The 15,836-nt window shown below is 44.3% G+C and overlaps 1 protein-coding gene across 3 annotated transcripts; it reads right to left on the reverse strand.

Moving 5' to 3' along the window:
• Positions 1-2,841: 2,841 nt before the first annotated feature.
• CX3CR1 (C-X3-C motif chemokine receptor 1) lies at positions 2,842-14,692 on the reverse strand. 3 transcript variants are annotated; one of them, XM_064703359.1, is made up of 4 exons: positions 14,494-14,692; positions 13,177-13,248; positions 9,347-9,435; positions 2,842-4,460 (listed from the first exon to the last, which is right to left on the reverse strand). In XM_064703359.1, the coding sequence occupies exon 4, from the start codon at positions 4,444-4,446 to the stop codon at positions 3,385-3,387; it is 1,062 nt and encodes a 353-aa protein (XP_064559429.1). In that variant the 5' UTR covers positions 4,447-4,460; positions 9,347-9,435; positions 13,177-13,248; positions 14,494-14,692; the 3' UTR covers positions 2,842-3,384. The 3 variants fall into 3 exon arrangements, with proteins under 3 accessions (XP_064559429.1, XP_064559430.1, XP_064559431.1); XM_064703360.1 differs by having other exon boundaries at positions 2,936-4,460; positions 9,358-9,435; XM_064703361.1 differs by lacking the exons at positions 9,347-9,435; positions 13,177-13,248; positions 14,494-14,692 and adding an exon at positions 9,187-9,220 and having other exon boundaries at positions 2,936-4,460.
• Between the last annotated feature and the right edge of the window lie 1,144 nt (positions 14,693-15,836).

The following is a 15,836-nucleotide window of genomic DNA, read 5'->3' on the forward strand; positions in this document are numbered from 1 at the left end:
AGTAGAACATGAAATATAGTCATGAACCTGCCAAGGACATTTGGATTCAGGTTTTACTAGTTCCTCAAACTTAACCCAGCTGGGAAAAGATTTATAGTAAGTGTCAGCGTGATTCTCAAAAAGGAAAAAAGTTGATAATAATGAAAAATTAGGATGCAAAGATAGCTCATCAACCTCAAAACCCCAAAGCCCAACACCCACCCCCCAAACCCAGAGATTTCCTCACCTTCTTTTTGCACATCTAAATTCTATTCCGTGGATAGATACAAGTGTGCATGCATTTCCATGTGTAAATTGTGACTTGCTAAGTAAGCAAGAGTCTGCCCTTAATTTATAGCAGATGAAAAGGTTTTATCCCATACTGAGAGAATTATTTACTTTCTCATGGATAATGGGGAGGAACTGGATGTTGTTGCTCCTCAGGGATGTGTTGATCCAGTCTAAGGATAAATGTATTATTACTGCTGTACATAGAAAAGCTTTGCAGGTCAGAAACCAACCAGGCAGTTAGAAAACACCAGTTCCCTGCTGCAGAGGTTTTGAAAGAGAAGTTGGGTCTTTAAGAAAAGGCTACAATTAACTGAAAGTCCAGTTCTTAAAGAGACATCAATGGACTTTCTGCCAGGCTTGAATGGTGCAGCACAGCAAGGGCAGCAATGCCTGTCTCAGCTTGCAGCGGAACCCAGACCTGGTAAAGTTTGCTACTTGCTGCTCTCAGAGCACAGGTATGTACCATGGGTGCTGAAGTTTTTAAAGAACAATTACAAGAATACTCTTCCTGTTAATACAAACAAAATGAAAATGGTGGTTTTGGTTTTCACTTGGGTTTTCAAAGATTTACTGCTGCTCCTATGAGGAGGAACATGCAAAAACTAGCAGTCTGTGGTGGAGCCAAATGCCTACAAACCACCTAAAGTTTTTGATCTCATACAAATGCTCACCTATTGAGCAACAAAACCAAGAAAATTAAAGGGCAACCATAATGACTTGTAAATGCATGGCATAAAACTTGACAATGTTATGCTGGCAATCCTTGGAAGCATTCCATTGCACAGTGTGACAGAGAAGACAGGAGTGCAGGATTTCAGAAGCGAAGTGAGCTTGGAAGTGAAGGTTTTTGGCAGCTTGCAGGGGACCCAGGGCTGTCAAGGCAGTTCTGACTCACAGTAGCAAGTCTGCCCTGCCAGAGGGAATGCATCTGGAAGGAGAGGGACACATTGTGCTGCTGATAGCATTGCTGGGGAACCACTGGGCCAAAGCAGCAAAAACCTCTCCTTTCCTGGAGAGCTGGCATCAAGCTCTGGGTTTTCACCTTCCATTCTGCAGACAGCACATGGATCATATTTAAAGGTGCCTTTTCCTTTTCCCTCTCAGTAACTCACCATTGTCTGAAAAATCAAAGGGAAGTTAAATAAACCAAGCGTGATTGCGTTGCTCAGTTTGGCAATCCACCGTCTTCAGGCTGACTTCAGGCTGATAACTTCTTGTTTAGTCTCAGAGCCTTCCTCTTTCTTTCTGCACATCTTGGCATTTCCTTAAAAAACATTGTAAAAATACCATTTCTTAAAATACCACCTTCTTGGAGGGAGTGACAAACAAAGTTGCCTTATATCACTTGATTAGGCAGACTGAATTTTGAAAAATAATTTAATTTCAGGTGACACCCATGCTACACTTAATCTTAGACAACAAGTCTGGAGTCTGGAAGACTACTTATAACTGAAAATTACAAAGTTGAGCATAGAGAATATATTTCCATCAAATACAAATAGCTTTAGTAAAACATTGGGGTCAGTTGGGTTTTTTACTGCAGATTGTGATGAATGTTCAGTAGCAAAAAATGGAATACTTGTGTAATTATGGGAAAAAATTGCTCAATGGACACACTCTCCTGCACATTTTCTAGGAAACAAGGTGGTACCAAGGTCCACAAAGAAAGGCCCTACTCCTCCCCCTGACAGTCTGAATCAACTTTTTGGTTTTAGTTCAAAAGTGAGAGTGTTTCTTCAGATTTGACATATTACCAGTTCCATCTGTGTACAGAAATAGGGTTCCTGTCATGGACTTGTTTTGTAAGACTGATCCTTGATTTTTCCTTGTAAGGTGATGTCAGCTTCATTATTGGCAACAGTTCCTTTTTCCACTCCCCTAACTCTAGTCCACAGTGCCAACAAATTCTCCTTTACTTTTGGAGCAGATGATGACAGGGATGCCCAGGTAAAGGACTCCATTCTCTGATGGACATTTTGCATCCCCAGTGCATTGTTACTGCAGGAGTAACAAGGATATTTGGAGGCTGTGCAGTGCACATGGGAAATGTGTCCTCTGGGATGCATTAAGTCTGGGTACAACTGCAGTTTTCCCTGACGGAATCAGCTGTGGTGGGAGAGGCCCCAAATCCTGAGGAAGGTTATGGTAAGGAGAATGGGCAAGTGATTATTTTGTCCCCAGAGCCATTGTCTGTGTAGTCATGGCTGGTGTTTACAACATGTGGCGAGCAGGGCATGGGTGAGAGGCAGGGACTTTCTGTGCTCAGCTTGATTGTGCTGTATTTGGGCCAAGCACAGGGACATCCAAACCCACACTTCTAGCTCCCATTGTTCCAGAGGCTGCTGATGTCCACTGGTCAGAGCCCCTGGGGATGTGCTCTGTGAAGGGCTCCACTGAGCGCTGGCATTTGCCTGAGGCCAAGCCAAAATGGAAATCAGGACATACATCCACTGGCACATCTCTAGTCCTAAAGGATGGATTAGAGATCCTTGCTCTGATTATTGCATGCTATAAACACAGAGTGAACAGGTGACACTAAACACATGTTCAGAAATAACGCCTCCTTTTTTTTAAAACAGTGTGATTTTATTACAAATGAAAGCACAGTTAAAACATTTGTTGCAATCAATAACCACAAAATCACTTCCTTATGGATACATAGCATCAAAAATACACCCCTTTACTATCAAAAATATTCCCCTCTCCTAAAACTTAGTCACCATTCATTAAAGAGATTTCTCTTCCCTTATAAAAAATGGGTTTAGGTCTACGTACATCAGTATCACATGCAGATACACTGACACATGCACAAGTTCCAGTGAGGAAACTGTTCGAAAGGTTCCCTACTCTCTTCCTTTTCTAGGCACAGAGCGCTCCTTTTGTTTCTACTTTCCCTCTTCCTTGCTCTTGATTCCATGTCCAATACTGACATATTGTATTGCTTTTGATTTTAAAATCTTTGCTGTTTTAGTACATTTAATGGTTAACTAGAGGCACGTCAGTAATTCAGGGCAGCCTTTAAGGCTCTTCATATGGAGCCTCAAATGGAACCTCTCAGTGGCTGCTATCCCTGCAGAAGACACGTATTGATACATTTCTCCTTCTGAGACCCTTTTAGACGAAGACAGAGCCGTCCTGGTCACTGGTGTTCTGGGTTATGTTGCTGTTCACCACACTTTCTGCATAACTAAGTGAATGAGAGACCTGGTAGTGACTGCAGGGCCCACAGAAACACAGGAATGGACAGTACTTCAAGCAGACATGATAAAGGTATTTCCTGAATTTTTCCCCAGCAAATGCATAGATAAAAGGATTGAGACAACAGTGACTGAATGCAATGGTTTCAGCCAGGTGCATTGCATAGTGCAATGACTTAATTTGGTTGCAATCTGTGAATAAGTCATAGTGATTTAAAGTATCTAGAAAAATCAGTACATTGTAGGGGGACCAAAACAGAAAAAAAACCACCACCACAACCAATATCAGTTTTATGGCTCTGGCTTTTTTCTGATTTTTGCAGGACAGAAGAGTTTTGATGATCCCACAGTAGCAATAGAATATGATACAGACTGGGATGAGAAAGCCAATGGTGTTCAGCTCCATATTGCAGAACACTGGCCAGATGTTCTCCAGCTTCTCTGGGACGACAGCAATGCAGTAATTTTCTATGAGCTGGGAGAACACAAATTGTGGCACCGACACTAGCACCGCTATTGCCCACACTCCGCAGCTTACCAGAAGGCCATGCCTTACTGTCCTGGATCTCAGAGAGTAAGTTGCCCGGACAATGGCCAAGTACCTGTCGATGCTGATAGCAGTGATAAAGAACATTCCCCCAAAGAAACCAATGTAATACAGTGAGGAAACAGCTGTACATGCAACGGTCCCAAGGGTCCATCCACGGACCGTGTTGGACGCCCAGAATGGGAGGGAGATCACAAAGAGAAGGTCAGAGATGGCCAGGTTCAGGAGATAGATGTCAGTGATGCTTTTTTTATTGCCTTTCATAATGGCAAAAACCACCATTAGATTCCCCGTGAGGCCAAGAGTGAACACGATGATGTAAAATAGTGGCAGAAATATTTTCCCAAACTCTTGGATGTCGGTTTTATTGCAGAAGAAAGCATCTTCATCGTAAACGTATTCAGTTGTGGCTTGTGAGTAGGCTTCTGTCATGCTGAATTTGCTGGCTAGAGGCAAAATGGAAAGAGTAAAGAAAATAACATTAGAGCAATCTGGTATGTGCCGTGGTTAATACTGAAAGACTGCACCAAGCATACTTTGGGATTTTGTCACTATTTATTTTAGTGAGGGTTGTATTACTGTGGAGCTGGTGGTAGTTATGTTATGACAAAAGCCCAGACTCTGCTGTTGCATGTACTTCACTGAAAATTAAGTCTTTAGAATAAGAAAAAATAAATGAGATTTTCAAGGGCTGTCACATAAGCCCCTACTTATTGAAGTGCAGCAGGAGCTGAGCTGAGATCTGGTTGAGCTGTGCATAAGATGCATGGCAGCACCACGATCAAGGTCTGTGGGCAGTGCTTGGCAGGAAACGATAGTTCACAAGTAGAATGTTGAGCAGATTCAGTGCCTATAAACACCCCAACAGCCCCATCTTCCGCTCTCACCAACCCTGGGCTGGAAGGGTGCAAGGCACCCAGTTTGGCCAGGCCTGAGCTGATGCTTGCTGATAAGGGAGGAGCAAGTCTGCATTGGGACATTGCTGGCAGCAAGCCTGTCTTTGATGAGGCTTTTCTAAAAATCATCCCATGATCAAAAGAAGAGAAAATATATTGACCCTTTTCCTCGAGTAACAAAGCATCTCATGACTGCTCCTGCTCTGGCTGTGAGGCTGCAGCCAGGAATTTACCTTGGCTGAATCCAAAGAGACTGTGGGGTGCAGGTGTGTGTAACCTCTAGGCTCAGCGGTCTGCACACCCAAAAACAGAGCACCTGTCATTTCATCTGCTCTCCTTTAGAATGTGGTGTTCAAGTCCCTGCAAAGATTTCTGTTTGCAAGGAATCAAAAATCCTCTAGGAGTGCAGATGTTGCTGTATTTGGTCTGCTCCCTGGTTGGGTAAAGAGCTGGGAAGTATCCATTACTTGGTCTCACTGTAGAAGATGAAAGAAAGTGAGTGTGATACACTGTCCAGAAGCCCAGGGAGGTGATTACATGGCCAAACCGGCCTGTTAAAGCTGAGACTGAAAGAAAAGGTCAGTGATAACCAAACTGCAACTAACAACTACCCCTTGGCCACATCTTCTCACAGGAACCCCCCGCTGCCTGTACAGAAGGGACTCATCTCAGTAACCACAGGCTGCCTATGTTTACCTCTCCTCTTAGTGGGAGATACAGCCAACTAAGAGCAGTGCATATGCATCCAATGCAGGTCAGGCCAAATCTGCTTCAAGACAAGACAGACTGCTTTCCAGACTGCTGACCACACTGATGAAACTTCTTTTCCTGGATATAAGGTGAGCATGGACACACTGCTCAGTAGTGGGTGCTGATGGTGTATAGCTACTCTGACTCCTGACACTTACAGCTAAGTGATTGGAATCCACATTTCAGCAACAGCAATAGTTTTTATAACTTCTGTTTCAAAAAAGCTATTCAAAATTGAACTTGAAATAAAGATGTCCTCAGGTGTGAGACAGTTTTCTATGACATGGTGGTAACTACAACAATCTTCCCCATGAGTAGCTACTGTGACCATACTGACATTTTCCCCTAATGCCTCATTGCCAGAGCATCGTTTGTGGTGTTGGCTGTGAAGTTCTGGCCTCTTATTTTGTAGCAATATCTTAAAGAGTGTATTTTTTGTCTAATGCAGGCTCTCAATTTTAAAACATTTTTAACCTGAATGTTCAAACCTGAATGTCTGCCTACAGACTCTAACATCTTTGTGGTTCACATACAGGAAAAGTGGGCTAGAAAAGGCTGTCTCAGCACTGGTAGCTCTGGGGCATGGGCACAGAATGGAGAGAGCTGTTTGCAGCAGGCAGGCACGCCCATGGGCAGAGCGGCTCTTGCAGTATCTATCCACTTGAACTGGGAGCCAAGTCTGCGTTCAGAGTCTGTCCAGCCCCTGCCTGTCAGCCCGGAAATAACAGTGGCTTCAATTCTCCAGCCTCTGGAGAGGAGGTATCTGGCACCAGCACGGGTAAAGGGATACAGGGATTACAGTGGCTTCAATTCTCCAGCCTCTGGTAACCAGCACAGGTAAAGGGATACAAGCTGGAAAAGCTTAGGTGCTGGGGCAGAAGCTGACAGCAGTTGCAAACAAGATACTTATTTTCTACTGGTGACATAAATAAAGAGTTACCATCTCTTTATCTGCTCTGTTGAGTGATACAGATATGAGCAGGAGACATCACATATAATCTCAATAACTCATCATTTTCTGCTGTCCCATCCTGATTTCTTTCTTTCTGAGATTAAATGTATGCAGAAAAAGCAGCAGGGTACCAAATCTCCTGTGCTGAATATGTGTCACTGTCAGCCCTCCCAACTTCTTTGCCACTGAGCTGTTCCTGCACCCATCTGTGCACCCAGAGCCCACGCCTTTCTCTGTGGGCTCGTGTGCTCCACAGCTGGTTCTGCACTCAAGCAGCAGTGGCTGAGGGCTGCACAAGGGACTGACTGGGGCAGGAGCACATGGCCCACGAGAAGGGTTTGGTCAGTCTGAACAAGAGGTGTCTCAAGAGGGATTTAGGGAGAAGGTGTAAAGGTGAAGCAGACAACTTTCCTCAGGGGAATAAATAGCAATAGCCATGGGAAATCATTACTTAATGTATTGAAAATAAATTTTTGCCATGATGGCAAACACCAGGATGGGGCTCCAGAGAGGTTGTGGGATCTAATACCTGGAAGTACTTGAAACTCAGCTGGCCCTGCTCTGTGCATGGGTTTGGACGAGAGACCTCCAGAAGTCCTGTCCTATCCCTGTGACTCTGTGGGAATGCCAGACAGAGATCATGCTGTTTCTGCAAACTGCTCCAGCTTCTTCTCTGCCAAGTCAGCTCCTGTTTCAGACATGTCATTCCTGATATGACAACCAGAAGTCTCATCAGACAAAGAGGAAAAAACTGATCAAAGCCTGCTTGTATCTCCTTAACACCTTTGCTAATTATGCTGTCATCCAGAGAGGGCTGTTGGGTGGTGCTTGCCCTGACTGTCTTCACAGTGGGAAATCCCTGCTCTGGAGAGAGGAAATGCACATTGCTTTACTCTCCTCTCTAAGAACCTTGAGATATGCTGGTTTTTAACATGCTTGCTCCCTTAATTGAGAAAGGAAGCTTGTCTGAAGAATTTCCATATGTGTCTGTAGAATTCATTGTGCTCTGTTGGACACAGGATATCACACAAATAAGGAAATGCAGCTCCCACCAGGGGCTAGCCCTCAGGTCTGGCAGAATTCTGCACAGACTTCTAAACTGGACATTGCCTGGAGAGAGAGTTGGGTGTGGGAATGGCAACCTTCTTCACTGGAGAACATTTACACAAATGTACAGGAGAAACTCCTGGCCTTAGTGAAGTAAACAGAAACATTGCTTGTGCTGGGATATTTCCTGAAATGCATTTTCAGTCAAGTAATCTCCTCTAGCTTACAGATGAGGATCATTTATTTCTACAGTAGCAAATTATTTCCTTTACCCTTGTTTGGGTGCTTGTGGGGTCTGTGGTACCTACAGCAATGGAAAGGTAAGACTGTGTACTGCATGTCCAGAGGCAAGCAAGGACTGCACTTACTAAAATGACGTTGATGTTTGAATCTTCTGGCAGTCTGTGGCTAATTCACTCTGTGTCTCCTGGATTTCATTTATCAGCAGTCACTCATATCCTTCCAGCACCACTCGTGCTGCACAGGCAATGCCACCAGCACTGTTTGAATATTTAGCTCCTCTGATACCACTTTGCTCAGTTTCAACTGATGATACTCAGTGGATGGCCTGCAAATTTCAAAGGGCTCCCAAAACCCAACCCATGCCAGACAGGGATAATGTGTTGAAATGATATTGCACCTTAAAGAGAGAAACTTAGATCTGACCATCCTCCATCCCTTCCTGTCACATATTCTCTGTCAGCCTCCCAAAGTCCACTGCAGCACACGCTGCAGCTTTCTTACCATCAGCTTCAACACAATATTCTCTTTTATGCTTACAATAAATGTTCACGTTCAAAGTGAACTGAAGAGTGTAGAGGACACAGGAGGACTGCAAGGCTTTGAGGTTTCTCCATGAGATATTTTCCCTTGCTGACTACAGGAAATAGTAGATTCACTTCTGCTTCTCATGGAACTGCTCAACCACTTTTCTCTCTCCGGATTTCCCCATCAATTTTACACCCCACTCTTCACAAACACTTCTGCTCCTAATCATGTTTGTAGCTACCTCAAAGACCAAAGTCTGCAAGACCAGGACCCCTGTTTCTCAACCCAACCACCATGTGCACCCCATGAAATACAGAGGGAAGTGAAATTGCGAGAGCTCTGCAAACTCCTCTATGGAACAGAAGTTGCATTTCAATCTTCAAGCCACACTGGCACCAGGCTGGGTGACATAAGAGCAAATACTGTTTGTATGTCTAGCTATATCAGATATATCAGATTCTTTCCAGGTGTCACCCCTGGCACTTTAACCAAGTACCATATTACAGGCTTTACTGCCAACACTTTACAACAAGCAGTTTGCCTCCCTGTCATGCTGCTCCTACCACCAAATTAAAAGAAGTGAAAACAATGACCAAATCCAGACCTCTGCTAGAGGGTCACGCTTCAGATTTGCACAATATGCTAATAAAAGTATTTCAGCCCCACAAAGATTTTCACACCTTAGTCAGCATTTCTGAGTGATCCTTACATGTTTTTCTCATGCTAGGAAAAACATGTTTTCAATGCACCCTGAATAACCTGATGAATCAGCTGGCCCTGGAAAGCTGTAGGCTTTGTGAGAAACCTTGTGAAACCCTACAGGTGCGCATATATCCCTTTTACACCCTTAGATCTGAGCTGCCATGGCCCCACCCAAATATAAATGCTCTTGCTTTTTCGCATTTGTAACTACACCCACCTGCTTCTTACCAGCTGGTGATTCTCAGCAAGAACACAAGGATGACCTCAGGCACCTCCAAATGAAATGTTGAAGATATGGTGGCACTCCTAACGCACAAAAGAAAAGAGATTAAAGTAAATAACCAGAACTGGGTGAGAACTAGGAGGAGATAACACTCTGGGTAAAACTTGAACACCCTGGCAAGCAGCTACCACAGAAATTAGACTGCCACAGACACCTCTACCCATGGTTTAAATAATACACCACCCCAAACGTAGGTGTTAGGGTTAATACATTAACCAGAGATGGAGCCTGGTTGCTAGTCCTAGTTAGTTCCTGTAATGAACTTAGTTTATTTTTCAGGTCAGGGTGGTTCCATTCATAGGCAATGGCCTGTGGAGCTGGTTGGGATCATGTTAAATAGCCAAGGTCGAAAGCAAGCCCATCCCAACAAATGCAGTTACTTTAAATCTTAAATTTCAGTCTTTCATTCAGTCCTGAAGTGGGGAGATGTTTCCCTATTCCACCTCTACATGCAGACCTTTGAAAGTGGGAAGCAAGGTGAGAGGGCTGATCTAACCTAACCCTTAACTCAGGCAAAATGAATTTAAACTGTTAAGGGGCAGAGAGCAGCTAAGGCCAACCTGTGTGACTTTGTAGAAGAGGATTTTTAGTTTGGGCATTTGATGGGATTGCAAGGCTGAAAAAGGGAGCTGTGTGGGTGAATGGGAGCTCTGACTTGCACTGCATGCTTATTTGGTAACACGTCTCCAGCCCAAAGAAAGACCAACAAAGCATTGCAATGGGATTTGGAGCAGTTAGATATCAGATCTCAAAAGACAGACATCCATGGAGGAAGCCTTGCTGAACTGGGAATATTGCTTGAAAAACGTCTGTGGAAATGACAAGTTGAAAGCCAAAAACTCTTTGGTGTTTTCATCATTGTTCTGAAAGCACACTGGCAATGAGAGCTGGCAGGGGCACGTGGTAGAAGGGTTACAGGACTAGAGAGTGATTCAGACAATCTGAATAATCTGGGGCTTCCTGGATGATTCACATTGGCCCTAATGGAGCCATATGTAACCAAAGTGACATGCTTGGGAGTTAAACAACACAGGCCATGTCTCAACAGGGGGGGCATATCTGAGAGGAAACTAGACTGCAAGAAAAGCTGATGCAACCCTCAGGTGTTAAAAGAGCTTCCATGAGGGAAGGAACAAAAGAGGGATGCAGAGCAGAGCTTGATACAGGGTCTGCAGGAACAATTTGGTAACATCTGATTTCACTTTTGCTTGTGTTAATAATCTTGCTAATTATTTGAGTGGGATTCCCTGCGTCACTGTATCCTTTACAGTGATGCAGGGAAACTCAAACCAGAAACATGCAAGACAGGAATAAGATGAACATTTTTAATAGTGAAAGGCTAATGACTGGAACAGACTTCAGGTAGGAAAAGGACATTTTTTGCATGTCTGAGGGTCTTCACTTTGAGAAATGGATTTAGGCCAGACATAGTGGAGAAGCTCAGTAGGAGGGTGCTGGATTAAATCCTACAGCCCTTGACAGGCAGGGAGGCAGATCAGGTTGGGGCACAATTCTCTGAACAACCATTACTCTCTCCTGCTGATAAATGACTGTAAAAGCTAAACCCTTTGAGCTCTGCCCAGCACCAGCTAGCTCAAATCCTGGGGTGTGAGCCCTGGAAGGAAGAGGGTCCTGTGAAAACCAGGGAGCAGCTGCTGGTGTGGGGTTAGCAGTGAGGCTATCGTGATAGCTGTGGAAAGAAAGCAGCACACTTTGGAGAGGTTATTATCAAATAACCACCCTGTTGAAACCTGTGTATTTGCCCACCTAACCAGTTATTTTGTCATTCCTCCCCAGCTCCTGAGTGAGTGTGGAGAGACATGCTTGCTGTCCCTCCAGCTCTTCCTTAATGACTTTAGGATGAGGAAATGTCTTTCTTTGGCTTTTCTTCTTTCTTCTATCATTTACTATCAGATCAACTGGACTATTTCTGTAGCCCATCAGAATTCTGCAAACCTAATAATTGCTTTTCAATTTGGTAATTAATTTAATTTATGGAGGCTTCCCCCAGTAATTTGAGGATGAGTTTTTTAAAAACAAGTAGCTCTCTGGGATGCTTTGTTATTGAATTTTCCAATTTAAGGTGAAGTTGAAGGTGCAGAAACATGATGCTGAGGCTTTCAAAGAATTAGGCCACTTAAAGTGTCAAAAGTAAATGACTCAGAAATAGAAGGCAATAAAATCACTGCTGATAAGAACATGACTGAATATTGTAAAAGTCTTGGATCCCCTTACAAAAGTATTTAGGTCAAAGATATTTTAAAAATGCCAGTTCCCTGATCCAGTTCTACAGTTTTTACACCAATACCACAAACTAAATTAGAAGCAGACACCACTAGCTGAAAATGAGAAGCATGTAAACCTACAAACTTAAACCAATGGTTTTTGGTGGAAAAATGTACTTGGAAAGATCAGACTTTGATCATGGATGGCAGGAGGAGATAATGCAGAGTCCAAAATCCCTAGGGTCTCTCTCACCTTTGCCTAGGGCATTACAGTTTTGGAAAGTGCTTTCTCAATGATGCTCCATGCATACCTGGAGGTAACAGCAAGTAATCAGAGCACAAGATTTATATTAGCCTATCACATCAAAATTAGGTGTATTCAAGATTTATAAAGAACACCCAAAACCATGGACTTTCTGCTGGATGTCTCTGCCAATGTCAAGGGCTACATCACCTGTCTTTCAGAGCAACAACAGAGGCATTATTTTGAACAAGATCTTGCCCTTGCTCCCTCAGTGCACTGGCCAGGCTGGTGGCCTCACTCAGGTTGTTTGTGCTGCCACTACAGCAAAGCAGGCACAGGGCACTGAACCCAGGTGTCCTGGGCACATCCTGCCCCCAGAAACATCCCCCCACTCGCTGATTATTTTGCCCCACCAGGCAGACTGGCAGTGAGCCAGTTGGAAGGGACAGCTTCACCGCAGCAGCGCGTGGTTTGCCAGGTCCAAGTTAAGTCATGATAAACCCCTGGCAGCTCTCCCCTGTGGTTGCTGGTGTATTTATAGAGGGAGCCGAAGCTTTCAGTGGTTTCATCTCAGCTCTGGGCGGACAAAGCCCCTCTGAGGCTGCCAGGGTGGATATGCAGGAGCCTTGGTGCCTGCACACTCAATGGAGCAGAGAATAGTTTCATGTTTCAGGGCATGAGCAAGTCTCTTGAGCACGTGAAGCTGTTTCAGAAATGACTCGATGCATTTAGGAAAGATGATGTGACAGTGCGACTCAGACTCCCGTGTCTCCCCTGCATGTTAAAATTGAGGTTCAAAAATCACTGAAATGGTTCTGAAATTTGCATCCATGTCTCTCAGGGTGGTCTTGATCCTATGACCAGAGGCAAGGGACCTCTGCAGAGCTTCTGCAGCCTGAGATGGTTTCCCAGCAGTGCCCTGCTGCCAGGGATCAGCCAGGGCATAGGAAATTCAGTAAATAGTGATATTGTTGTAGAGCAGTGCTTATTTTGGTCCTCACAGAGGCTGGGAAGCACTTTAACTCAGCTGCTGGGGAAGCAGTGGCAGAGCTGAGGGAGCAGCTGCCCTCCCAAGAGCTGCCCCCAGGAAACTGCATGGTTGGGGCTGTCATCTGACAATGGTGACTGGATGGTGACTGCCAGGATCAGGATTTTCTTGGAAAACTTATTTCACAGTAATTTCATCTAACCTGTAAGTTCCCCTAATTGCCTTTTCTGCTTGCACAGTTGCTCAGGCACTCTGTATCTATTTTTTCAAATGTACAGCTGACCTTTTTCCCAGTGTTTTCTCTTACCTGCTCTTCCTCAGTATTTCTTTTTCCCAGGCTTTCTCTTCTGAAGAAGCATTCAAATTTCTTTTGTATTTTCTGTTGAAGGGACAGCAAAAACAGGTGATTATTTGTAGCTATGAGCACTGTTTGTAATTGTTTATGGTTACTGTTGGTTCTGTCCTCTCGCTGCCTTTATTGTGGCATCTATTTGCTTCCTGCCCCCACCCCTTTTTGTGCCAAATTTCAAATTGCCTCAGCATCCCTGAGAAATCGGAGAAAGCTCTTCAGCAGTTGGAGATCTTTTAAATCATCTTCTCCATCATTTCTGAGAGCAGAGCACATTAAACCTTCTTGATTATGTATGGCTGAGATTTATGTTCTGGAGTTGCCAGCTCCTTCCTGTGAATATCAAGTTTTCTATGGGACTTAGTCTCAATTTATTATGTGCTGTCTTTTGTCAAATTTTAGCCTTTTTTTCTCCCTTTTGGACTTTTTCTGTACTGCTGAAGCCCTTTTGATTCATTGCAGTTGCCTTCTTTTATCCTGTCATCCAGTTCCCTGCCTCTGGCTGCACACAGGGCTCGCCCCAGCAGACCAGATTTTGGAAACCACTGCTGTGGATCTGTGTTTATATCTCACAAGTACTCAGTGGGTTGCCACCACTGTGGCATTACTCAAATGTCTCACCCAAACCGGCAGACATCTTCATGTAACATCTTTCCTGTGGAAAGCTGAGTCACAGGAAAATCAAGTATGCCATACAGAAAGGTAAGGGCTTTGAAATGTCTTTAATTTCCATTGCTCTCTTGCTGGTCTGTCTGTATCAGGTGCTTTCTATTGACTCTACCAGATTTTCTCCTTTGGGCTGTCCTTCAGTATCAGTGATGTTTTATCAGGACGTTGGTTCACTGACTAAAACTAGAAGCAAGTAATGCTGGTGAGTTGTGCAATCTCTGCAGACATCAAAGAAAAAGCTACTAATGAAGTAGAAGGCTGGTATCTTCTCGCTCTGTCCTTCTAGGTTAATGTTGCACACTAGTCATATATCAGCATTTACTAACCTTGAGGATTTCTACCCAGGGTGAATATTCCTCGTACCACAAGATGCCACAAATAATTAGTGACTGAGTAAAATTTATCTGCCCTGGCTCACTTCGTTAACAGAAGTGCTTCCCTTTTTACTTCCACAGTTTGTAAACAGTACCCACATCATCTTTACCCAAATTAAATATCATTTCGGTTCCAAGCACTAAGCAGTGAAGAATTTCCTTAAGTTCATGAGACACCCTTTTGTCTCATTTTGCTCTGTCAAATTATAGGGGAAATATAATTGTCTCTTACCTTAATTCATAGCTGCATTGAAAATCAATGTTTTCTTCCAGATGAGCCTGTTTGGATTTAAATGTATGTTTCCTCTTCTCTAATGCTCGTGCCTACATGAACGTGTTGGCTTCCTGGGCAGAGCTTTGGGGCTGAGCTGAGAAAGCACTGATGTGCTGTGCTGGGGTCCTGCTGGCTTCTTGTGAAATCACCAAGTAGGATGCAGCCACTCAGAGGGACAGAAGTGCTTACAGGGGACAGGATTTGCACAGAGACAGAAGTGGCCTGAGGTGCCACGGCGGCATGTGATAGCTGTCACTCCCTTAGTTTCCCCCATTCTATGCAGAATGAGACATTTTTCACTCAGACACAGAACAGTGTGTAGAAATACAAGTTTGGTACAATAGCAGGGTCCTTGAGCTGTGGGGATGCAGGACGCAGCACAGAGGAGCACAGGTATGGGATGGTAGAAGATGGGGCACAGGCTGGCACTGGCACTACACACCTCACTGATGGTCAGGTAAAAAAAATGCAGATCTGGAGATGGTAAAATGGTAGGTTGTGTATAGACCAGTGAAGAGAGAAGAAGGTACAGAAGCATGTTAAAAACATAGAAAAACGATCCAAAAGAGATCCAGGAAAAAAAATAAGGAAAATCAGGGTGAACATTGCACTCATCCCAGGGAAGGACTGGAGGTGCTCACAGCTCTCTCTGACACCTCACTTCACCACAACCACCAGCCTTAGGACTCAAAGGAGCAGGGATAAGGGTGAGCATAATGCCAGGAAAATGGATAGAAACTATGTGTGTGCAAAAAATTGAAGCTGCAATAATGTTCTTGTTCTTCTGCAACCAGCAGATTTAAACTGGTAACAATTGGAGCCTTGAGAATGCCATTGAACTCACAATAAATTCTTGGCTCTACTTCTGATACATTGTGCCCCTCCTTTGCCTGTAAACAAGGCTTTAAGCTTATTCTCTCTTTGCAGCCCAGTGGAGTCAGAAGGTTTAAAATACTGGGATGTTCAAAAATCAAGGACCCTTCTTGGCCCCTGACCTGAGCATCCTGCTCAGGGTTGCACCATGAGTGCAGCACAATTTGGGTGCTGTGAAGCACGCTGCCAGGCACCCCTGGACACAAAAGCAGCTCCTCTGGGGTGGAGCAGGGCAGGAGGATGTGCAGTGGGTGTGTTATGGGAAACAGACATTGCATGCAGCTGGCTGCTGCACCAGTACCAAGGCCCCCAGGACACATGGAATGCAGTCCTGGAAACACCCCCAGGTACTGCCCCTGCCTCAAAAGTCAAGGGAGATTAAAATGCCTTCTCCCAAAAGGCAGAGCTGTGCTGTCTTCAGGCAGGCT

The sequence above is a fragment of the Zonotrichia leucophrys genome, chromosome 2, assembly GCF_028769735.1.
Source record: "Zonotrichia leucophrys gambelii isolate GWCS_2022_RI chromosome 2, RI_Zleu_2.0, whole genome shotgun sequence".
Taxonomy (NCBI): Eukaryota; Metazoa; Chordata; class Aves; order Passeriformes; family Passerellidae; genus Zonotrichia; species Zonotrichia leucophrys.

What these genes read in the sequence shown, in the direction of transcription:
- CX3CR1 (XM_064703359.1), bottom strand. Translation starts at nt 4,446, where the DNA reads ATGACAGAAGCCTACTCACAAGCCACAACTGAATACGTTTACGATGAA.